The 21,145-nt window shown below is 42.3% G+C and overlaps 1 protein-coding gene across 3 annotated transcripts in view; it reads left to right on the forward strand.

Annotated features, from left to right (window-relative positions):
- Positions 1-9,201, forward strand: part of GNG2 (G protein subunit gamma 2) — a 120,126-nt gene extending 110,925 nt beyond the window's left edge. For all 3 annotated transcript variants that reach the window (XM_030319093.1, XM_030319092.1, XM_030319094.1), the window contains one exon: positions 5,988-9,201. In XM_030319093.1, coding sequence (XP_030174953.1) covers positions 5,988-6,116 — 129 coding nt within the window. In that variant the 3' untranslated portion in view covers positions 6,117-9,201. The remainder of the gene's footprint in view (positions 1-5,987) is intronic.
- Positions 9,202-21,145: the final 11,944 nt, after the last annotated feature.

Consider the following 21,145-nt stretch of genomic DNA (forward strand, 5'->3'; position numbering starts at 1 on the left):
ACATGTTCTTCTTAAGTGTACATGTTACAATCTCTAAGACAGGACAAATAATAGGTCACAAAATAAGTCTTAGCCAATTTAAGAAGACTGAAATTATAAAAAGAATCTTTTCCAACCACAATGGTATGAAACTACAAATCAATAACAGGAGGAAAACTGGGTAATTCGCACATATGTGGAAATTAACACACTCCCGAACAGCAAACCGATGTATCAAAGAAGAAATCAGAAGGTTAATAAAAAACATCTTGAAATGAAAAAAAAAAAAGGAAATACAATATCCCTAAACTTACGAGATACAGCAAAAGCAGTTCCAAGAGGGAAGTTTATAGCAACATGTAAAACAAACAAAACAACAACAACAAAAAAAAGATCCTAAATAACCTAACCTTAAACTTCAAGGAATTTTTTAAAAAGAACAAATTAAGCCTAAAGTTAGCAGAAGGAAGGAAATAACAAAGATAAGAGCAAGAAATAAATGAAATAGAGACCAGAGAAACAATAGGAAAGATCAGTGAAACTAACAGCTGGTTTTTAAAAGATGACTAAAGCTGACAAACCCTTCACTAGATTAAGAAAAGAAAGAGAAGGCTCAAATAAAATTAGAAATGAAAGAAGACATTGCAACTCATACCACAGAAACACAAAGGATCATAAGAGACTACTATGAAAAAATTATATGCCAACAAATTGGATAACCTAGAAGAACTGGATAAATTACTGGAAACATACCACCTTCCAAGACTAAATCATAAAGAAATAGAAAATCTGAACAGACCAATAAAGAGTAAGGAGATTGAATCAGTAACCAAAAACCTCCCAACAAGGAAAAGCCCAAGACCAGATGCTTTCCCTGATGAATCCTACCAGACATTTAAAGAATTTATGCTGATCCTTCCCAAACTCTTCCAAAATTGAAAATTGGGAGGGAATACTCCCAAACTCATTTGAAAAGACCACCATTACCCTGCTACCAAAGCTAGATAAAATACTACAAGATAAGAAAATTACAGGCCAGTATCCCTGGTGAATAGATGCAAAACTTCTGTACCAAATATTAGCAAGCCAAATTCAACAGCATATTAAAAGGATCACACACAATGGGGTGCCTGGGTGGCTCAGTCGGTTAAGTAGCCGACTTTGGCTCAGGTCATGATTTCGTGGTCCGTGGGTTCAAGCCCCACATCAGGCTCTGTGCTGACAGCTCAGAGCCTGGAGCCTGTTTCAGATTCTGTGTCTCCCTCTCTCTGACCCTCCCCCATTCATGCTCTGTCTCTCTCTGTCTCAAAAATAAATAAGCGTTAAAAAAAAATTAAAAAAAAAAAAAAGATTTATCCCGGAATGCAAGGATGGTGCAACAAATCAATATATGTGACACATCACATTAGTAGAATGAGAGATGAAAATCATATGATCATCTCAATAGAGGCAGAAAAAGCATTTAACAAAATACAACATCCTTTCAGGATTAAAACTCAACAGATTGGGTATAGAAGGAATGTACCTCAACATGATAAAGGTCATATATGACAAGACCAAGGCTAACATCATCATCAGTGATGAAAGGCTGACAGCTTTTCTTCTAAGGTCAGGAACAAAACAAGGGTGTTCACTCTCACCACTCCTATTCAACATGGTACTGAAGTCCTAGCCAGAGCAGTCAGGCAGGAAATAGAAATGAAAGGTATCCAAATCAGAAAGGAAGAAGTAAAATTGTCTCCATTGGAAGATGATATGATCTCAGATAAAGAAAATTTCTAAAGATCTCACACACAGAAAACTGTTAGAACTAATCAACTTGCTAAGCAGTAAAGTAGCAAGATACAAAATCAGCATACAGATATCCATTGTGTTTTTATACAAAACATTGAAATAGCAGAAAAAAAATAAAGAAAATTATTCACAAGAGCATCAAAAACAGTAAGATATTTAGGAATAAATTTACCCAAGAATGTGAAGGAGCTGTACACTGAAAACTAAGACTTCAATGAAAGAAATTGAAGACACAAATAAATGGAAAGATAGTCTATGTGCATAGATCAGAAGAATTAATATTGTTGAAATGTCCATACTACCCCAAACCATCTGAAGATTCAGTGCAATCCCTATCAAAATTCCAATGTCATTTTTCATAGAAATATAAAAAAATCATAAAATTCATAATGAAGCACAAAAGACCCTGAACAGCCAAAGCAATCCTAAGAAGAATAAAGCTGGAGGCATCATGCTTCCTTATTTCAAACTCTGTTACAAAGCTATAGTAATCAAAACAGTATGGCATAAAAATAGACACACAGACCAATGGAACCAAATAAAGAGCCAAGAAATAAACCCTACTATATACCATCAACTAACATTTGACAAGGGAGCTAAGAATACTTAATAGGGAAAAGATCATCTTTTCAATAAATGGTGTTGGGAAGATTGAATAATCGCATGCAAAAGAATGAAACTATTGTGTTGAGCACTGAGTGTTATATGCAAGTAATGAATCACTAAATTCTACTCCTGAAAACAATATTTCATAGGGACTAAGCTCGTTGACATTGGTCTTGACAATGATTTCTTAAATACAACACCAAAAATACATGCCACAAAAGCAAAAATAAATAAGAAGGTCTACATGAAACTAAAAAGGTTCTGCCCAGCAAAAGAAACCATCAACAAAATGAAAAGGCAACCTATGGAATAGGAGAAAATATTTGCAAACCATACACACGGGAAGGGGTTGATATCCAAAGTATATAAAGAACTCAAAGAAGGGGGAAAATCTGATTAAAAAATGGGCAGAGGAACTGAGTAGACATTTTTCCAGAGAAGACATATGAATGGCCAACAGGTATGTGAAAAGATGTTCAACATCACTAATCAGGGGAATGGGAATCAAAAGCACAATGAGATATCACTTCACACCTGTTAGAGCGGCTATTATCAAAAAGACAAGTGATAATATGTGTTGGTTAAGAAGTGGAGAAAGGGGAACCCTTATTTGCTTTTGGTGGGAATGTATAATGGTGCAGCCATTACAGAAAACAGTATGGAGGGTCCTCAAAAAATTAAAAGTATATATATCCACAGGAAATGAAATCAGGATTTCAAAGAGTGATCTGCACTTCATTACAATAGTCAAGTGATGGAAACAACCTAAGTGTTCATCTGTGGATAAATGGATCAAGAAGATGTGTTATATACATACAATGGAGAATTATTCAGCTATGAGAAAAAAGGAAATCTGGCCATTTGTGATAATATGATGGGCCTTAAGGGAACTACGTTAAGTGAGATAAGTCAGAGAAAGACAAACACTGTATATCACTTACATGTGAAAACTAAAAAAATCTAAGTCACAGAAACAGAATGGAATGGTGGTTGCCAGGGGCTGGATGGTGAGGGAAATGGGGAGATGTTGGTCAAAGGCTATAAACTTCCAGTTATAAGATGAATAAGTTCTGGTGATTGAATGTACAGCAGGGTGACACAGTTAACAATAGTATATTGGATACTTGAAAGTTGCTAAAAGAGTAGATCTTAAATGCTCTCACCACACACATACAAAAAAGAGGTAATTACGTGAGGTGACAGAGGTAGTAATTATCCTTCTGTAGTTATAATTTCACAGTATAGTAGTGTATCAAACAATTACAATGTACACTTTAAAGTTATACATTGTATATAAATTATATCTCGATAAAGCTGGGAAAAGGGTAAATAAGAGATTATTTAAAATTTTTAAAAAAGGTGAGACTGACTCTGACACAAATAAACTCTACTGCATTGAATATTGTCCCCTAAACCTATCTGGAACCTTAGAATGTGGTCTTATTGGGAAGTAGGATATTTGAAGACGTAATCAAGGAAAGATGAGTTCAAGCTACATTAGGGTCGACCCTAATCCAGTGATTGGTAGGTAGAAATTAGGGCATAGACGAAGAGGAGAATACCGTGGGAAGACAGAGACACACAAGAGAGAAGTCCACAGAGAGATGCAGATAGAGTTTGGAGCGATGCATTTACAAGTCAAGAGACACTGAGGACAGAAACCACCAGCACTAGCTAAGAAGCATGGAACAGATTCTCCTTGGGCCTCCATTGGGAACCACCAACCCTGCTGGCACCTTGATTTTGAACTTCCAGTCTCTAACACTAAGTGCCAGAGAATAAATTTCCATTGTTTTAAGTCACCTAGTTTGTGGCAATTTATTAAGGCAGACTGAAGAAACTAATGCACATACCAATTCCTATACCTCTTTATATCAGTCCGTATAGACCAGATTTTGTTGCAATAGCAAAAGGTCCTCTCCTCCCATTCTTGGGGGTTACAACAACAAAGGGGGTTACAACAAACATTCTTGGGGGTTATGTTGGTGGATATTCCCACCACATATCCTTTACGGATCAGCTGCCACTCCACACCATGTCACTTTCATCAGGGATCCTGGCAGTCACAGCATCCTCTATCCAGAATATTGCCTCTGTCTGGTGTGTGATGAAAGGAACAGAGTCCAAAAATTCAAAGCTTTGTGGAGTTAGATGACGAAACCAGCAAACCATAAAATTGAAAGGCCTTTAAGTGGCAAAGCTGTAATCAACTTGGCCATAAGGCAAGGAACAAATCCAGGGTATGGCCACTATGCCTTTCGTTAAAACCTCTGAATCAATTCAGGTGGTTCGCAGTAAATTGCTTCATTTGGACAAACTGGCAGAGAGAAAGCATATGGCAGACTACGCACTGGTTCTTGATGCTTCGGCCCTAAAGTGACCACATCACTTCTCTCACATCTCATTGGCTAGAGCAAGTCTGCTGTCATTGGGTGGGTGTGTGTAATCTACCTGTAAGGTGGGCCAGTGAATTTGTTTAGCAATAATAGACTCCATCCCACTCTTACAGAGGATTATCCTTTCAGTAGTCACTTTGAAAGGCTATTCTAGTAGTGCAGCGGTATCGAAAAATCTTTTGGAGTGATCTCTAGAGCAAGTATATTATGTCCTGTAAGAAACCAACTCTTAACTTTATGGTTTTTGAGCCCAAATACCATTCCTCAGGTGGATCATCCACCTAGTCCCCAGATGTGGTTATAAATGACCTTTAGTTTATTTTACCAAATTAAGTCCACCCTCAAGTAGTGAAAATTTGCCATTGTCGAGACTGGTCGAAGGAAGGTAGTCCAGACAATTCCCAAGAAGAAGCTACAGAAATGTGAGAAATAACAGTATCGCTGAAATCAATGACCAGCCTTGTAATGGGACTCCCTCAAGGATACAGTGCTCGATTGAAGGAATAATATATATTTATCAGATATATACATAATTATATATGTATAAGAACATATAATATAGAATATGTAAAAATATAAGAATACATAAAGTTATGTGCATTTTTTGTGTTTGTGCACATCCTGCTGTGTTTGTTTAAAAAGGAAATGAACAAGCCTTTCTGCATCCTAACACAGTTCCCGAAGCAAGAAGGCACAACTATGAAATGGTAATAATGGCTAGCCTGGATGGAAAGCCTACATGTGCCAGGCACTACGTAAATTGTGTGGATTAACTCACTTAATCCTTGCAGCCAGGGCTGGGACTATGATGAGGCACCTAGTAAGGTACCTGAGGCACAAATCTCAGGAGACCTCCACTGTCAGGGCTGTGCGCATGCAGGGTTGATCCTCACGTGACCTGAGCAGTGAGCACCCCATTCCGTTTGTGCCCTAAGGGCCTCACTCGCCTGGGCCTACTCCCGGGACTGCTGGAGACAGTCCTGAGAGGTCATGATCACCAACTCCCTTCTTTGCAGACCGGGAAACGGAGCCTATGGAGGTTGAGCGCCTGCCTGTCTTTCACACGAGCTGGTGAGCAGTGCAGCGTGGAGTTGAGCCCAAATCCTTCCGGGCAGCTGGACTCTGAAGTCTGGGCCTTGACTGATGGAAGCCATGGTTGCTTCTGCCGATGCCGCGTCTAAACATCCGGTTGTTTTTTGTCCTCCTTTCCAGGTATCCAAGGCGGCTGCAGACTTGATGGCCTACTGTGAGGCCCATGCCAAGGAAGACCCCCTGCTGACCCCCGTCCCGGCTTCAGAAAACCCATTTAGGGAGAAGAAGTTTTTCTGCGCCATCCTTTAAGCCTTCGTGAGGAGCCTGAAGAGCCGCCGGGCTCCTGGGACACTGATGTAGAGTTCTTAGCAAAGTGGGCGCCTTTCTAGTCCACAGCATTTAAAGAGAGGGAGGAGAACCATCCTGGAAACTCCAGGCTATGCATGTTTAAAGAACTGGTCCCCTTTATGAGAATGATCGCCAAACCACATCCCAAGTTAAGAGATCTGATATCTGCAGAACTGCCTGGAGGAGGGGAATCTGTAAAGATAAAATCCGCGTCATTTCTTTTCTGCTATCCCTCCCCACACCTTATGTTTCTGCTTCATATTTAAAAAAAAAAAATCAAAACAGACAGCCGTACTGAGCTAAGATGTGTATGACCTTCTTGGAATGAATATTGCCTTTAGCATACCCTTTGATAAGCTGAATTGTCCAGTGTAGCCGCAGTTTGGTTTTATGGCATTGATGTTTAGTCTTTGTGCCTTTTTCTTTTCTCCTTCCCCCGTACCTCTCCTTCCACCCCTTCCCATTAGAGTAGTACAAAGATAAGACTGGACTTGTCCGTAAGACTGAACTCCAAGGATGAGAACCCAAACATGTAAGGAGATGTTCCCCGTGGTTTATCTTCGTGGTAATAACAACAAAAAAACGCCGGTTGTCTGTGTTCACTTATCACAATTCCTAACATTTGTACATGATAGCTTTGATTCTGCAAGTAAAAGTAAATCATGTGTTGTGACTGGTGCTTTCATATATTTGTGACAATTTTTGAGTGATACTGCATGAAAATGTCCCTATGTTACATCCATTCAGAAGGTTTGTTGTTTCACTCTGAAGTTTGGAACAGGAACGCGAGAGGAGAAAAGCTGGAGAAGAAAAATCTCAGTCTCTTGAAAACTGAGATCACTTCAGCGCCTTAGCCATGCCTAAAATACCTCTGAGTTCACAGTGGCGTATACGCCTCTTCGACGTATTTTCCAGAATCCAAAGCAGTTTGGTTGTGTCCAGGATCCAGGACAGCACAGGAACCACTGAACAGGACAGGGAAGGATTCAGCATCAGTTGGGAGGTGCTTTTGTTAGAGTAAGGGCAAATTTCATCTTTCCCTGAATTGTGGAAATTCTAGATTCAAGAACACTTTCTGTTTGTTCAAGTACCAGGAGAAATAAACCTGGATGGCTCCAGAGAAGACCCATTCTCAGCATCCTGGCTGTTCACTGCCAGGGAGAAGGGGGCAGGTGCAGCCCCCTCAGCCAGCAACATCAGAAAAGTTCTGGCTTTTTTTTGCCACTGAGATGGTCTTTGCTTTTCACTCAGCAGATTTTTCAGGAGAACCTTTTCTGGTTTTGTTTTCCATCTTGTTTGCTAGAGTCTCTCAGTCTTTATTTACAACTTCCTGGCAGCTAGAGCCCTCTTTTCCCAAGAGATGATCTTGAAAGTGATTTTTCCTTACAGCTCTAGCCTTCATCAGTAATGGAAGGTCCTGGAAGCCTGCATCACTTTTTTTCTGTGCCATTCCCAGGCAAAAGAGGACCTCTCTTACATCTCACTGTTTACTTTGATGTCACGAAAACCATTTCCAAATTCATTCTATTCACTTTCCATTCTCTTCCTTCTGTTAAAAAAAAAAAAAAAAGGAAAGGAAGGAAAAAAGATGTAAAAGCTTAATATGCCAAGGACAGGTTTTGAAAGAGTAAATATTTTCCTTAGCTCCTTTTATGGGCATGATGGTAAAGGAATAAGTACATCCAATTAAAGCTCACGCCTGGGGCCAGGAAAAGGGACTGCTGAAACATTTGCAAAAGGTATGAATGTACTTCTGTAACCAGATACTGCTGTTCAAACCTTGGGGTGTTGTTACAATCAGTGAGACACTAATGCAGATACAGTGGGAAGACCTTGGCAGAGTAGTTTTTAAACCACATACCATATTGTACCATTAGCTTAGTATTACCGTGGAATCAACTAAAACCGTATCACATTTTTAAAATTAGTCAAAACATGCATTGGCCATGTAGTCACACAAAAACAACTGTAAATGAAGCACCTTTTGGTGGTGATTAAGGTGTCATTGTGAGACCCCAAGGACTTTCATAATCCACATCATTTATGTTTCTTAGAGGGGCTCTTTATGTTTTTATGTGAATCTAGATCTTTGGAGCAGTTAAGATGGAACTAAAACTTGAAGGATGCACCATAATACGGCTCTGGTAATTAGAAAAGTTAAGGCAGTTCCAAAGTGCATGCGACCTTGTTTACAAAAGAAGAGAGAAGGCAGAGAACACACAGCCCATCTGAAATTACGTTTAAGGAAAATGTTTTGGCTTTGTCGTACCTTCATGTCCTATCGTATGGAATTATACTACCAGAGTCTTTATATGCGTTTTTGCTTATTGGTATTTTTACTTGTTAAGGGGAAAAGAAATCTTTTGATGACTTATACCTCTAAAGAGCTTTAATTCTGTTAGAAGTTCACCGATCATTTCCACCAGCATGACTTTATCTTAAGGAATAACCAATAGGAAAACTTAATTATTCAAGGCCCTAATATCTGCATATAATGTATTGGATAGTAATGAGAATCTGCCATGCAGTTAGTTTAAACAGTAACAAGAACCCTCATATTTAGGGGAAAAAATATCTTGTATCATCCTCAATATTCCAATTTCTTTTTTTTTTTTTTTTTTTTGGTTTTAAACCAAGTACTATTTAATTTTAATTAGAGGTTGCAAAAAAGTACTTTGATCTGAGGGTAATTTTAATAATAATATTTGAAAGAGATTGCTTACCAAGGAGAAATTAAATCAATTTATCCATATACTCCTATTCACAAATGGGAATTGAGGAAATCAAGCATGCTGTCTTAGAGTTTTGTATTTTTTTTTAATATTTGCTTTAAGCTGCTCCTGGCAAAGGTGAATTGTTACATATACATTAATATATTCCCAACCCAAGAATGGTTCACATTTTTCCTATATAAGATCTATGGAGTGTGTCTTTCAAAGAGAGGAAAATACAGAAATGTTAAAGAAGGAAAACCTGAATGTGATGTGCACATTTTCATCCCACATGGACAATGTATTTGTTTTAATAAATGGAATTTTCAAATTCATTTCACATGCAGTCAATTTTATTTGAGGGCCCGTGGGCCACCTGGCCCATCGATTTCATGGTTAATTTGAGAAGGATGGTGACATGTAACAGGATGGATGGGGAAACAGAAATCCATTGGCTTTCTTTAGGATTTTGTTAATAGAGGTGCCCTAAGGAAGGAAAGACTCACATGAGACTCTTTAAAAGCCTTTCTCCCTGGGTCTCTACATCTTTGGTACAATGCGTGGGGACAGAGAAAGGTGACAGAGGAGAGCCCAGGGCTCCGGCAGGCTGGACCATGAGGACAAACAAACTGCGATTACGCTCTACTGTGCTGTGAGTGTGCCGCACTGGGATTTTTCCTTCATACGTGCACACGCACGCATGTGCACACACACGCACAAATGAACACATAGAGTCTGGTCTCCATAAGTTGTTCACTACTTAAATGGGGTACTGGAGGCCGCCTGGGTGGCTCAGCCGGTTAAGTGTCCGACTCTGAATTTCACCTCAGGTCATGATCCCAGGGTCATGGGATGGAGCCCCACGTTGGGCTCTGCACTGAACACACTGCACTGTGCCTCTCTCAGTGGCTCACGCTCTCACTCTCTAGATTCAGTAGCTCCTCAGAGATATTCTTAGTCAACAAAACCTTCTGTATGTCCCTCAAATTATGCCAGTGAGTAGTAGGCCCTGTCAGTAACGAAGGAGGTGCTAGATGTCTCAGGACTTGTGCCAGCGACAGCAGCATCTTTAAAACTGATAAAGGGGCCGCTTGGAGTGAATGTACTTGTCCACCTACATCACTGTTTCTCAGACAGTGGTCCCTGGACCACCTGCTTCAGAATCACCTGGGATGATAAGAAGGCAGACAGTAGGCCCCAACTAAGAATTTCTGGCAGTGGTACTTAAGTACACATACTCACCTACATGGCATAGTCCGAGGACCATGACTTCAGGACTTACCGACAGCGAGCTTTGCATAATGCCTAAGGAAAGGCGTAAACCAACCAAATCTATGCTCACTCTTACTCCTATAGCCAAAGGACGTGGCTGTCCAGGAGTCGACATATAACCTGTGGGCGAGAATCTAGGCAGATCCTAGGCATGAGACACCGTGGGGAGGAAGCTGGTGGGTTTTAACTCTGTTCCTGTTTTGTTGAGCCCCCGTGAGAGGATTGCCTTCAGCTCTGGCTCTTTAATAAGCTGGTCACATTGTAGGCAGCACTCACAATCACGTGGGAATCGGAGCTGGGTCAGCTCCAATCCACAAATTGCAAATAATTTGCCAAGGGAAATCCCTTTCCCTTCGGTTCTGCCCCAAATCTACATTTTCTTCTATTTAGAACCAGGAGACTCAGGCAGAATTTATTTTTAATGAAAAGGGTCATGGGCTCCCAGGCCTTTCCTCAGTAAGAACTCCTACTGTTTCTCCCTGCCCTGGGGTGGGGGTGTATCTCCATGCTAAGGTGACACAAAGACGGTGCCTGGTGACTTCGTACTGTATCCACAGAGCCCATCCAGCATGAGCTAGAGGAGCAGAACTAGGCCCCAGAGTTCCCATAGGACGTTAGGCAAGTTCTTTAACTTCTCCATGCTATAAAGTGAGGATGAGAATATCTGCTTCACTAAGTTGTCAAAACCAAATGAAAGAGAGAAGTACAGAGGTTTCCTGAAGGAAGAGGTGATAAAGAGTCATTAGACACTGATCGCACAACTTTTGAAGAGAGGGGAAAGTCTAGATGCTTCCTTCTCAGTGCTTGGACTCACATCCTTTCCTCTCAGCCCCCAGAGGTTCAGACCCTCAGTACCTCACATTTGAATTCCTGCCACACTTGCTGGGGTGGCCACGCTGACTCATCTCCTCCCACTCTGAGCCATCCCATTAATCAGGACTCCTTTGGTTCCAAGTGGCAGGAACCTAAATGAAACTGGCTGAATGTAATCGGAGAGCTCAGAAACAGGTCCCACTTCAGGCTCAGCTGGATCCAGGTGCTGAGATGATGTCATCAGGTGTCTTCCTCATCCTTTGGCCCTGCTTTCCTCTGCATGGGTTTGATTCTCAGACAGACTCCCCCCGCCCGCCTTCAGCAACAGGATAGTGTCGGCAGTGTAAGGCTTGCTCTCACCTGGTCAGCAACCACAGAAGAAAGATAGTAACAGCTCCAGCACAAGTCACTGGTTATATCACTGGCAACATTTTCTAAGACTCTCCACTGGCTGGATCTAGTTCGAGATCCCACCCATCCCTGAACCGCAGGGTCACTGTACCACAGGGGCAAAATAGCAGATCTAAAGGAAATTGAAGTGCTCCCACTAGAAAAAGAAGGTTAAAGTCAAAAACACTGATGCCGGTGTGCCTGGGTGGCTCAAGTCGGTTAAGTGTCCAACTCCTGATTTCAGCTCAGGTCGTGATCTTGTGGTTCATGGGATCAAGCATCCCTTTGGGCTCTGCACTGGGCATGGATCCTGCTTGGGATTCTCCCCCACCTCCCCCTCCTGCCCCTCCCCTGCTGACATGCATGGGCTGTCTCTCTGTCTCTCAAAATAAATAAACTTAAAAAAAAAAAAAAAAGGACTGATGCAAACCACATCTTGCCAGATTCATGCATGTAACCTCCAGTTTCTGCACAGAACCCAGAGTGCTCTGGCTCATGATGCTCTTACAACCCATTAGAAGCCACACTCAGCTGCCTGGCTGGCCAGGCCCTGAGGAGTCGAGCCCCACCCTACCAATTCCACCTTGTTTTCTAAGCTTTCTTGTGGTTCATCCTGCAGTTTGCATTTTCAAACCTAACCCCACGTCTTTGTTTATGATGTTATTCCTCTGGAATGCCATTGCTCAACTCAAGTAAATAAATCTCGCTTGCCTTTCAAACCTAGTCTGAATTCCATATTGTCTGTGAATGACTTCAGGAAATACTTACCTCTTTCCTCTCAACTCCTATTGCCCTTGTCATCAGCCTCAAATAATTTAGTATTTGACTGTAGGTGAGGCCTTGTGCTGGGGTAGACACTACGTCCTTCATGGACTTTGTGGTTTTAGTGGAGGAAGGAGACCAGGAAATAGTCAATTACCAATCAGAATGAGAAGGTGTAAACCACAGGGAGCTAAGGGGAGGAGAGAAGAAGGGGTGAGGCTGGAATCCATGGCTTATTATATGAAAATCTTGTCTCTCAGGGTAAACTAACTTCCTTGGGAGTAGAAAACACCAGTTAGGCAGGCCTCGGTGCCTAGCACAGCACTTGGGAACACGGTAAGTATTCAACAGTGATTATTGATGGATTCGGCATAGCACACAGGTCTGCAGAGAGAAATGGGACGTGGCAGAGGCGTGACTAGTAAAAGCTGGGCTTGCGAGCTTGCGAGCTGAGAAAGCAGCTCCCTGCCGCACAACGGTCAGCAGTTGGCTCTGTGCACAGAACGGTGGACTAAACTGTGCCAACTGGTGCCAACTAGCGTCCCCAGGGCTTCCTTCTCCTCAGTCAGCAGCCCCTTGGCCCCAGTGACAGCAGCACTCTCCAAACCAGGAGTGAGATCTAGTAGGCACCAGAGGGCCCAGGAGCCAGATGAATTACACCCCGCGGGCCCGCATTGCCTTAATTTTAGCCCCAGGGGAAGGGTCTTTTCCACTCTCCACTGGGAACACCATCTTTAAGTTACTGTGTCTACACATGGCTATTTCAATTTAGACAGAAATTAACTAGAATTGAGTAAAATTAAAAATTCAGTTCCTCTGCTACACTAGCCGTATTTCAAGTGTCTGATAGCCATGTGCAGCTAGCGGCTACTGTATGGGAGAGCAGAGATCTAGAACATTTCTCTTGTTGCCAGAAAATGCTATTAGACAGTGTTGCTCAAGAGCTATGGTCAGCAACCTTTATCCCACGCCATACAACTAGCAGAATGTGCCTTATCTATGCGCCCAAATTTTGGCAAAAGACACACACATCCGAACAAAAAGGGAGAAAATAAAAGTACTATGATAATCACCACAATTGGTCATAGGTCGTGGTAAACTATACAGAAGGGATAGGCTGTGGATTAGGTAGCATTCCTAGAGTCTCCTAAGCCATACCTTTATGTCCATCTCTCTCATTCAAGAAAGTGAAATTATAATAATCATGATGATGAGCATTAAAGAATCTACTCCTGAAATCATTGTTGCACCCTATGCTAACTGACTTGGATGTAAATTAAGCAATAAAAAAATAATAATCATCATGATGATGATAGCCGTAATAGCAGTGGCAGCGACAATGATCAAGAGAACACTTATTAAGCACTAAACTATGTGCCAGGCACAATGCTGAACATTTTAAGGCACCAGTGGGGTCAATGCTCACAACAACTCTATGGCATGGATGTCCTTTATCTCCTGTAACAGATATCATATATGCGTCATATCACTTTGATTTCAGCCACACTTGCAGGGGTTTTATTCTTCCCCAGGGAAATTCATTCCCCCCGGGGGCAATCCTCAACCAATGAGAGATGAGAGTCTTTTTTTTTTTTTAATTTTTTTTTAACGTTTTTATTTTATTTTTGAGACAGAGACAGAGCATGAATGGGGGAGGGGCAGAGAGAGAGGGAGACACAGAATCGGAAACAGGCTCCAGGCTCCGAGCCATCAGCCCAGAGCCTGACGCGGGGCTCGAACTCACGGACCGCGAGATCGTGACCTGGCTGAAGTCGGACGCTTAACCGACTGAGCCACCCAGGCGCCCCGAGAGTCTTGATTAATGTTACAGGCACCCACCCTCCAGGGGATAATTCTGTGGTACATTTCATATGGTTTCTTAGAGGGTCTCTGTCAGAACTGAGCCTCAATTGTCCAGAATAGTAACCAGCGCAGGAATACACTGTATTGATTTTTCCTCCCTGCCTCACTTTTTTTTTTCTTACTACATTTCCACTTTCTGAGCTCACCCTCACCACCATGAAACTACATTCATCCAAGGCCTAGACCCAGGCTCTGCTTTGGGGGGGACATTCAAATGAATTCCCCTCCATTTTATGGCCCAGGAATTAGAGATTTGGAAAGGTTGACATTTCCCCAAGTTCCCCTTGCTATGAAGTGGAGATCAAGGATAAGAACTACATCTGTCTTGATTGCAAAATTTAACCCTTAACTACTATCTTATGCAAATTTGACCGTGAGTACTTGAGAAGGAGACGATTAGAAAGTTCTGAATCAGCGGGCGCCTGGGGTGGTTCAGTCGATTGAACATCTGAGGACTTCAGCTCAGGTCAGGATTTCATGGTTTGTGAGTGTGAGCCCCACATTGGGCTCTCTGCCTCACGGAGCCTGCTTCAGATCCTCTGTCTCCCTCTCTCTGCCCCTCCTCTGCTTGCACTCTCTCTCAAAAATAAACAAACTTGAAAAAAAAAACACAAACCCAAGAAAGCAAGTTTTGAATCTGTTCTCATTTGTAGAATAGATTGTTTGTAAACTTCAAACCTCTGAGTTGCTTTTCTGGAATGAAGAAATCTGTGAACTCTTTCTTTCCTTCACTGTGGTCACTTGGTACCTAGAAAGTGTTCACTTGCACAAAAAATATTTCCTGGTATCGAGGAGCCTGTGCAAGGAGGGGAAAATCCCCTCCCTTTCCAACTGCTCTTCTAACAACTGCTTCCCTGTAACCTCAGGGTCCAGTGACCCTCCAAGGGTCAGAAGCAGGGTCTGGGTGGCAGCGGAGGTTTCCAGCGACTTTGTTCCAAAAGCATTGATCTGAGGAAAGGATGAGAATCTCAGGACAAAGGCCCTTGCAAATGCAGCTTCAAGATTTCACCCAGAACTTCTTGGAAAGAGATAAGAATGGTGCTCATTTCCTTTCCCCACCACACCCCCCATCCCATTTCCTGTCCCTCCTTCAGAAATATGCAATATCCCACTGGAGCTTGTCACACAGAGCAACAGATACTGCTGCATTTGCATAAGCACACACAGGAGAAAAAGCTTGCTCTTCCAGACTGTCTGCAAAAGCAAACTGTCGCTTTAAGAAAGGGGTCAGCATGACTCCCTGGTGCGTCCCTTCCTGGGACAAAAATCACTGCTCCTACCTGTGGGCTATGTTGGTTTACTTTACAACAGCGGGTCTCAAAGAGTATTCCAGAACTCTTGAGGGTCCTAATATCCTTTCCGAGGGTCTGCTAGCTCAAAACTATTTTCATAATAATGCTGTGGTATAATTTGCCTTTTCTACTTTCATTCTCTCCTGAGCTTACAGTGGAGCTTCTAGTGCCTACGTGATAGTGATACTGACGACTGATGTCACAGCAGATTGGATGCAAATGCACATGAGAGCCCAGCACTCTCTTGTTAAGCCCAACAGTAAGAGAATTTACAAAAACGTAAAACAATGCCACTTGCCTCCGTGTATTTTTTGGTTTGGGAACACATAGTTATATTTTATAAAAATATGTTATTTATATTAACATGTAATGGGTGTGCTGTTACTTCAACGAATTAATAAGTGCATATTTTAAAAAATTTGTTTCGATTTCCAATACGACAAATAGCAATAGATATAACCCACATAAGCCAAAGCCTTAATAATTTGAAGGTGTTCTCAATAATTTTATTTTATTTTTATTTTTTTTAATGCTTATTTATTTTTGAGAGAGAGATGGAGCATGAGCAGGGGAGGGGTAGAGAGAGAGGGAAACACAGAATCCAAAGCAGGCTCCAGGCTCCAAGCTGTCAGCACAGAGCCCGACGCAGGGCTCGAACTCATTAAGCCAAGAGACCATGACCTGAGCCGAAGTCAGCTGCTTAATTGACTGAGCCACCCAGGTGCCCCAAGGGTGTTCTCAATAATTTTCAAAGTGGAAACTTAGGTCCTAAAGTTTGAAAACTGCTTTGTGAACAGTTTTCTCTTCCACCCCCTATTTTGCAGATGGGGAAATGTGTCATTCAAAATCTTATAGCTATTTAGTGTCAGAGTCATGAGTAGAACATAAGAAAAGATGACTCTAAAGGGCAAGACAGAAATGTTTTAGGTTGTCCCCTAGGAGACTGTTCAAATGTTTTCTAAAACATTCCTGAATTCAGTTTCACAATGAGTGTCTTAAGAGATCATTTTCCGCTAAAAAAAGGTTAAAAAAAAATCATGGTTCTCTCACAGGTGTAAAATAAGCACATGTTGAAGATTTTATTTAATTCCTTATTGTTAAGGAAATCAGGTAGATGTTACAACTGGTTCAAAACAGAGGTCAAAAAGCAGACACATTTATAGAACAGGAACACTGAAATGAATTTGCAAATGGTATAAAACTGTCTTCTTTTACATGGGGAGAGAGAAGCCAACTGAACCTCCACTAGACAGAATGTAGTTGCCTGTCTAAAGTGGGAAGTATTTCACATAGCTCTCAGTTATCTGTAACTCACAGAGTTATAAAACAGCTCAAAGGCAAGAAAAGGTGCCGAGCCCCCATGGAAATGGAACCAGACAACTAGGAAGAGTGTGCCCTGAGCAATGCATAGCTTTCCATCCCGGAACAGGTGTTTCCCCACAACTGAGGCCCTATTTAGGTGCCAGGCACTGACTCAACTTAGGGAGTCAGAAAAAGAGGAACTCAGTGTGTGCCCTGCTCTTGAGATCTCACAATCCATTTGTGTTACCCTATTCTTTCTATACACTGAATGTTTGTGTCCCCCCAAATCCACATGTTGAAATCTTAACCCCCACAACGTGATGGTATTTGACGGCAGGGACTTTAAAAGGTGATTTGGTGATGAGAGTGAGCCCTTATGAATGGGATTAGTGCCTTTATAAGAGAGACTTCTGAGCGATTCCTCATTCCTTCCACCATGTGAGGACACAGAAAAAAGACAGCTGTCTATGAACCGGGAAGCAGGTCCTCACCAGACACCCGATCTCCCAGCACCTTGATCTTGGACTTCCCAGCCTTCAGAACTGTGAACAATAAATTTCTGTTATTTCTAATCTACCCAGTCTATGGTATCCAGCCATATGGACTACTGTATTCTGTGATATAACAGCCCAAGTGGACCAAGACGCTATGTAACCCATTACTGAAGTTGGAGACTGTGCTGGTTTTCATACACTGACGAAGTAATTCTTCGGTTCATTTCTATCTTCTAGGTAATAAAAGCTACCATCCATTTATTGCCTACTGTGTATCCTCCTTAAAGCCCCATCAGATAGGTAATGTTATCCCCTCATTTTACAGATAAGAGCAGTTGAAGAAGTGAAGTCACCTACATGTCCAAGACCTCTCTCAGTAAGACTCGGGAGTCAAACCCTGGTGTATCTGGCTTCGCCTTCACTCTCTCTCCTAGTTCAGGGCTGATCCAGCAGAGCCTTCCTGGCAAAACAGGCATTTTGCAGTAAATATTCACACCAGAAAAGGCAATTAGTTGTGTTGACTCTCGAAAGTCATGGGTTTTTATTAACCCCTGAACTCAGTCCAGAATTTTCAACAATTCTCTGCTCAGTAATAGTAGGACCTCAAAGAGATGTTTTGTTTCCTTCATCTTTTTTGGAGGCTATTCCCAGATGGTATCAGAGAGAAAATTTTACAAAGATATTCTCTCAGAGAGGTGTAGAAATTACAGATGGAGTAAAAAGTTTGGGGTGACAGATGGCTTAGAGCCGGAGTTTGGAAAACCCCAGGCTGTGGGCCAAATCTGGTCTTTGTATGGCCTACAAATTAAAAATGGTTTTTAGGAATGCCTGGGTAGCTCAGTCAGTTGAGCGTCTGACTTCGGCTCAGGTCATGATCTCGCGGTTTGTGATTTCGAGCCCCGCATAGGGTCAGTGCTGAGTTCAGAGCCTGGAGCCTGCTTCAGATTCTGTGTCTCCCTCTCTCTCTGCTCCTCCCCCGCTCACACTCTGTCTCTCTCTCTTTCTCAAAAGTAAATAAACATTTAAAAAAATTTTTAATGGGTTTTACATTTTTAGATGGTTGGGAAAAGTCAAAAGAAGAAGGCTATGTGTGACTGTGAAAGTTATACAAAATTCAAAATTTCAGGGCCCCCAAATTAAGTTTCATTAGAAAATAGTCACAGCCATTCGTTTTGTGCCATTTTTTGTGCAGCCATTTTTTGTGCCTGCTTTTGAGCTACAACAGCAGATTTGGGAAGTTATGACAGAAACTGCATGGCCCTGCAAAAGTAAAAATACCTATTCTTACCAAAAGTTTGCTAACTCCTAGCTTAGAGTGACTTTCTACATGAATGTTGAGAATAATTTCTCAGGAACCCCAAAGTAAGTAGTTCTGGACTTCTACATGACATGAGCTAAATGTGGCAGGTTTCAGAATTATTTGGTTGCAGGGGGTAGGGGGTAGTTCTGTTATTGCAGGAGTCTTGGTGAGAGGGTAAACCCCACTAGAAGCTTTAAGTTGTCATCTGAGTGTCACTTTGGGAAGGTTCTCCGCTGGGTTTCCTGCCGTGGGCACCACTATCACTCTGTTCCTCTTCTGTTTTATGTCCTGTGGAAGCTCCACTTGCATTTACCATTAATTACAATAATGAAAATTAAGTGGTGCCTCCTGTGTGGGAATTTTCCAGTCCCTGACAAGAAGCTTCCAAATAATTCTTTTTCAAGAGCACCCTCTGCTGGTCACTTCTCAGAAAGCACCACGTCATCGCGTCTGCAGGTGGGTTTTGCCACCAGGAAAAAGCCAAAGGCAGGTTTTTCACAGCACACGGCCATTAACATCTGAAGATAGAGAATTCCACTGTCGAACTTGGTGAGAGAATAAAACTCCTTTTGAATGCACACTAACAATCTCCTAGTTAGATAGAGAAGCCTGGGGAACACAAAGTCTTGTTGACCATTGGCTTCCCAAACAACCTGTCAATAAGGCAAAGCTGAGTTTATTACTTAACCCCCATAAGGAAGACTGATAGGGTCTCAATAGGAAAAGGGGAAGTTCTGATTAAGACTTTGAGGTCTGCTTTTAGGTAGATTTTTTTTTAAGTGTGTGTGTGTGTGTGTGTTTTAAGTAATCTCTACACCCAACATGGGCTCAAATTTCAACCCCAAGATCAAGAGTCACATGTTCTACCGACTAAGCCAGCAGGTGCCCCTAATGTAGATCTTTTAATGTGATGGGAAGGAGGTTTGGTTAGGACTGGGTAAGGATTACGGTTTAACAATTTACAACTAGGGGACACAACAAGATAAGTAAGGCAAATCTAAGAATGTAAACCATCTCCTGATGATTTGACAAGACTTTCCACAATTTCACCAGTGAAACCAAGTTTTGCAACTTTGCTTTTCCAAGGTAAGAGTCTGTGCTAGTAAAGTTATGCTAATGAAGGTCATAGAACAGTGAGGGCACCTTAATGTAGACAATAAACTGTGGGGCTTGGGATAGGTGGTTTGGGCTCTCAGCTTCTCAAGATGGGGACTGTTGTCTAAGAAGCCCAGCATGGAAGGGATATGCGCGAAGCCAGTGCCCCGGTGACTTGACACAAAATGTTGGGCCAGCTCTGGGCTTCCAGATTGGTTAGGGTTTTTCTTTTTTATGTTTATTTATTTTGAGGTAGAGATAGAGTTCTGGTAACAACTTTTCATGTTTAGATATGGGACTCTGTGGATACGAGGTAGCCCATGAAGGAAACCAGAATATGTCATCCTAAAATATGCCTCTTTGACATAAAAATTATTTTGAGTTGAAAGCAAACCCTGGGGAAAAATTCCCTCTTTTCTGGACTATCAGCAGGAAATAAATTCTTCTTTTTCTGGAGTCACACTCCCATCAGCCTTGCCATGGCATCGGAGGAATTTGCAAACAAATCTTATTAAACCAGCCCTTATCTTCCAAGGACTACCTAGCCCTAGTTGGATTACCCCTAGCCCAAATCCCTTTGTCTTGTCAATTCTTCACAAATTTACTGTTTCTTTGTCTAAATGATATAAAAGCTTCCCGATCTGGTCACTTTACTCTCTTGTAAAGATTCTCATGTACATGTAAATATTTTTAAAAATGTGTATGCTTTGGGGTGTCTGGGTGGCTCAGTCTGTTAAGCCTCTGACTCTTTATTTCAGCTCAGGCCATGATCTCAGGGTCATGGGAACGAGGCCCGAGTCAGGCTCCATGCTGAGAGCCTGCTTGGGATTCTCTCTCTTCCCCTCTCCCCTGCTTGTACTCTATCTCAGAATAAAAATAAACATAAAAAAGAAAAAGGTGTATGCTTTTCTCCTGTTAATCTGTCCTTCAGCTTAATTTTCAGACCCAGCCAGGGATGCTAAGAGCATAGAGAAAAACTTTGTTCTCTCCAGCACCTGCCAGGAAAAGAATTGATCTCCATAGGCTGCTGCAGTGCTGGTTAGTCATGTAAGTGTCTGCATTGGGCCCCGAGGGGGCCTAGCACGGAGGGGCTCCACAGAGGTCCTCACTTCAGAGTTACTGAAGGTGCACAGGGGACAGGACCCAGGCCTGGCTGGATGTGGGGAGAAGTCAAGGAAACCTACAGAGTTGACACTAGAGCTGAGATTCATGCGCTGGTGGGAACTCCTCAAACTTGGAAAGGAGGAGCCGAGGTGGGGGTGGGAGGTGGGGGCAGGCCTCCCAGGCCCAGAGACAGGAAAACTCCCATGCTCTGGGAATGGCAAATGGTTCTGTGTATTTGGACTCCAGGGTGCTTTGGCAACAATGCAGGGAAGAAGTCTGGGGCCAGGTGCTCAAGGGCATGGTTTGCAAAAGTGAACTTTATCCAGGGCAGGTGATAGCTGAAAAAGTTTTTGCAGTGAAGCGCCATGATTTGATTTGTTATTTAAAATCTACTTCAGCTGCAGAGCAGCGGCGGGCAGGTACAGAAAGGACTGACCAGCCTAGAAGCTGCTGTTGCAATAGACTGAGGGCCTTCTCTAAAACGTGGCTTTGAGGGTGCAAGGGGGAAAGATTCAGGAGCAAAGGGCAGAATCACCGTGCCTTGCTGACCCACCAAATGTGTACGAGGAAGAGGGTAGGGTTTCTGGCTTGG

This window comes from Lynx canadensis, chromosome B3 (genome assembly GCF_007474595.2).
Source record: "Lynx canadensis isolate LIC74 chromosome B3, mLynCan4.pri.v2, whole genome shotgun sequence".
In the NCBI taxonomy this organism is placed as follows: domain Eukaryota; kingdom Metazoa; phylum Chordata; class Mammalia; order Carnivora; family Felidae; genus Lynx; species Lynx canadensis.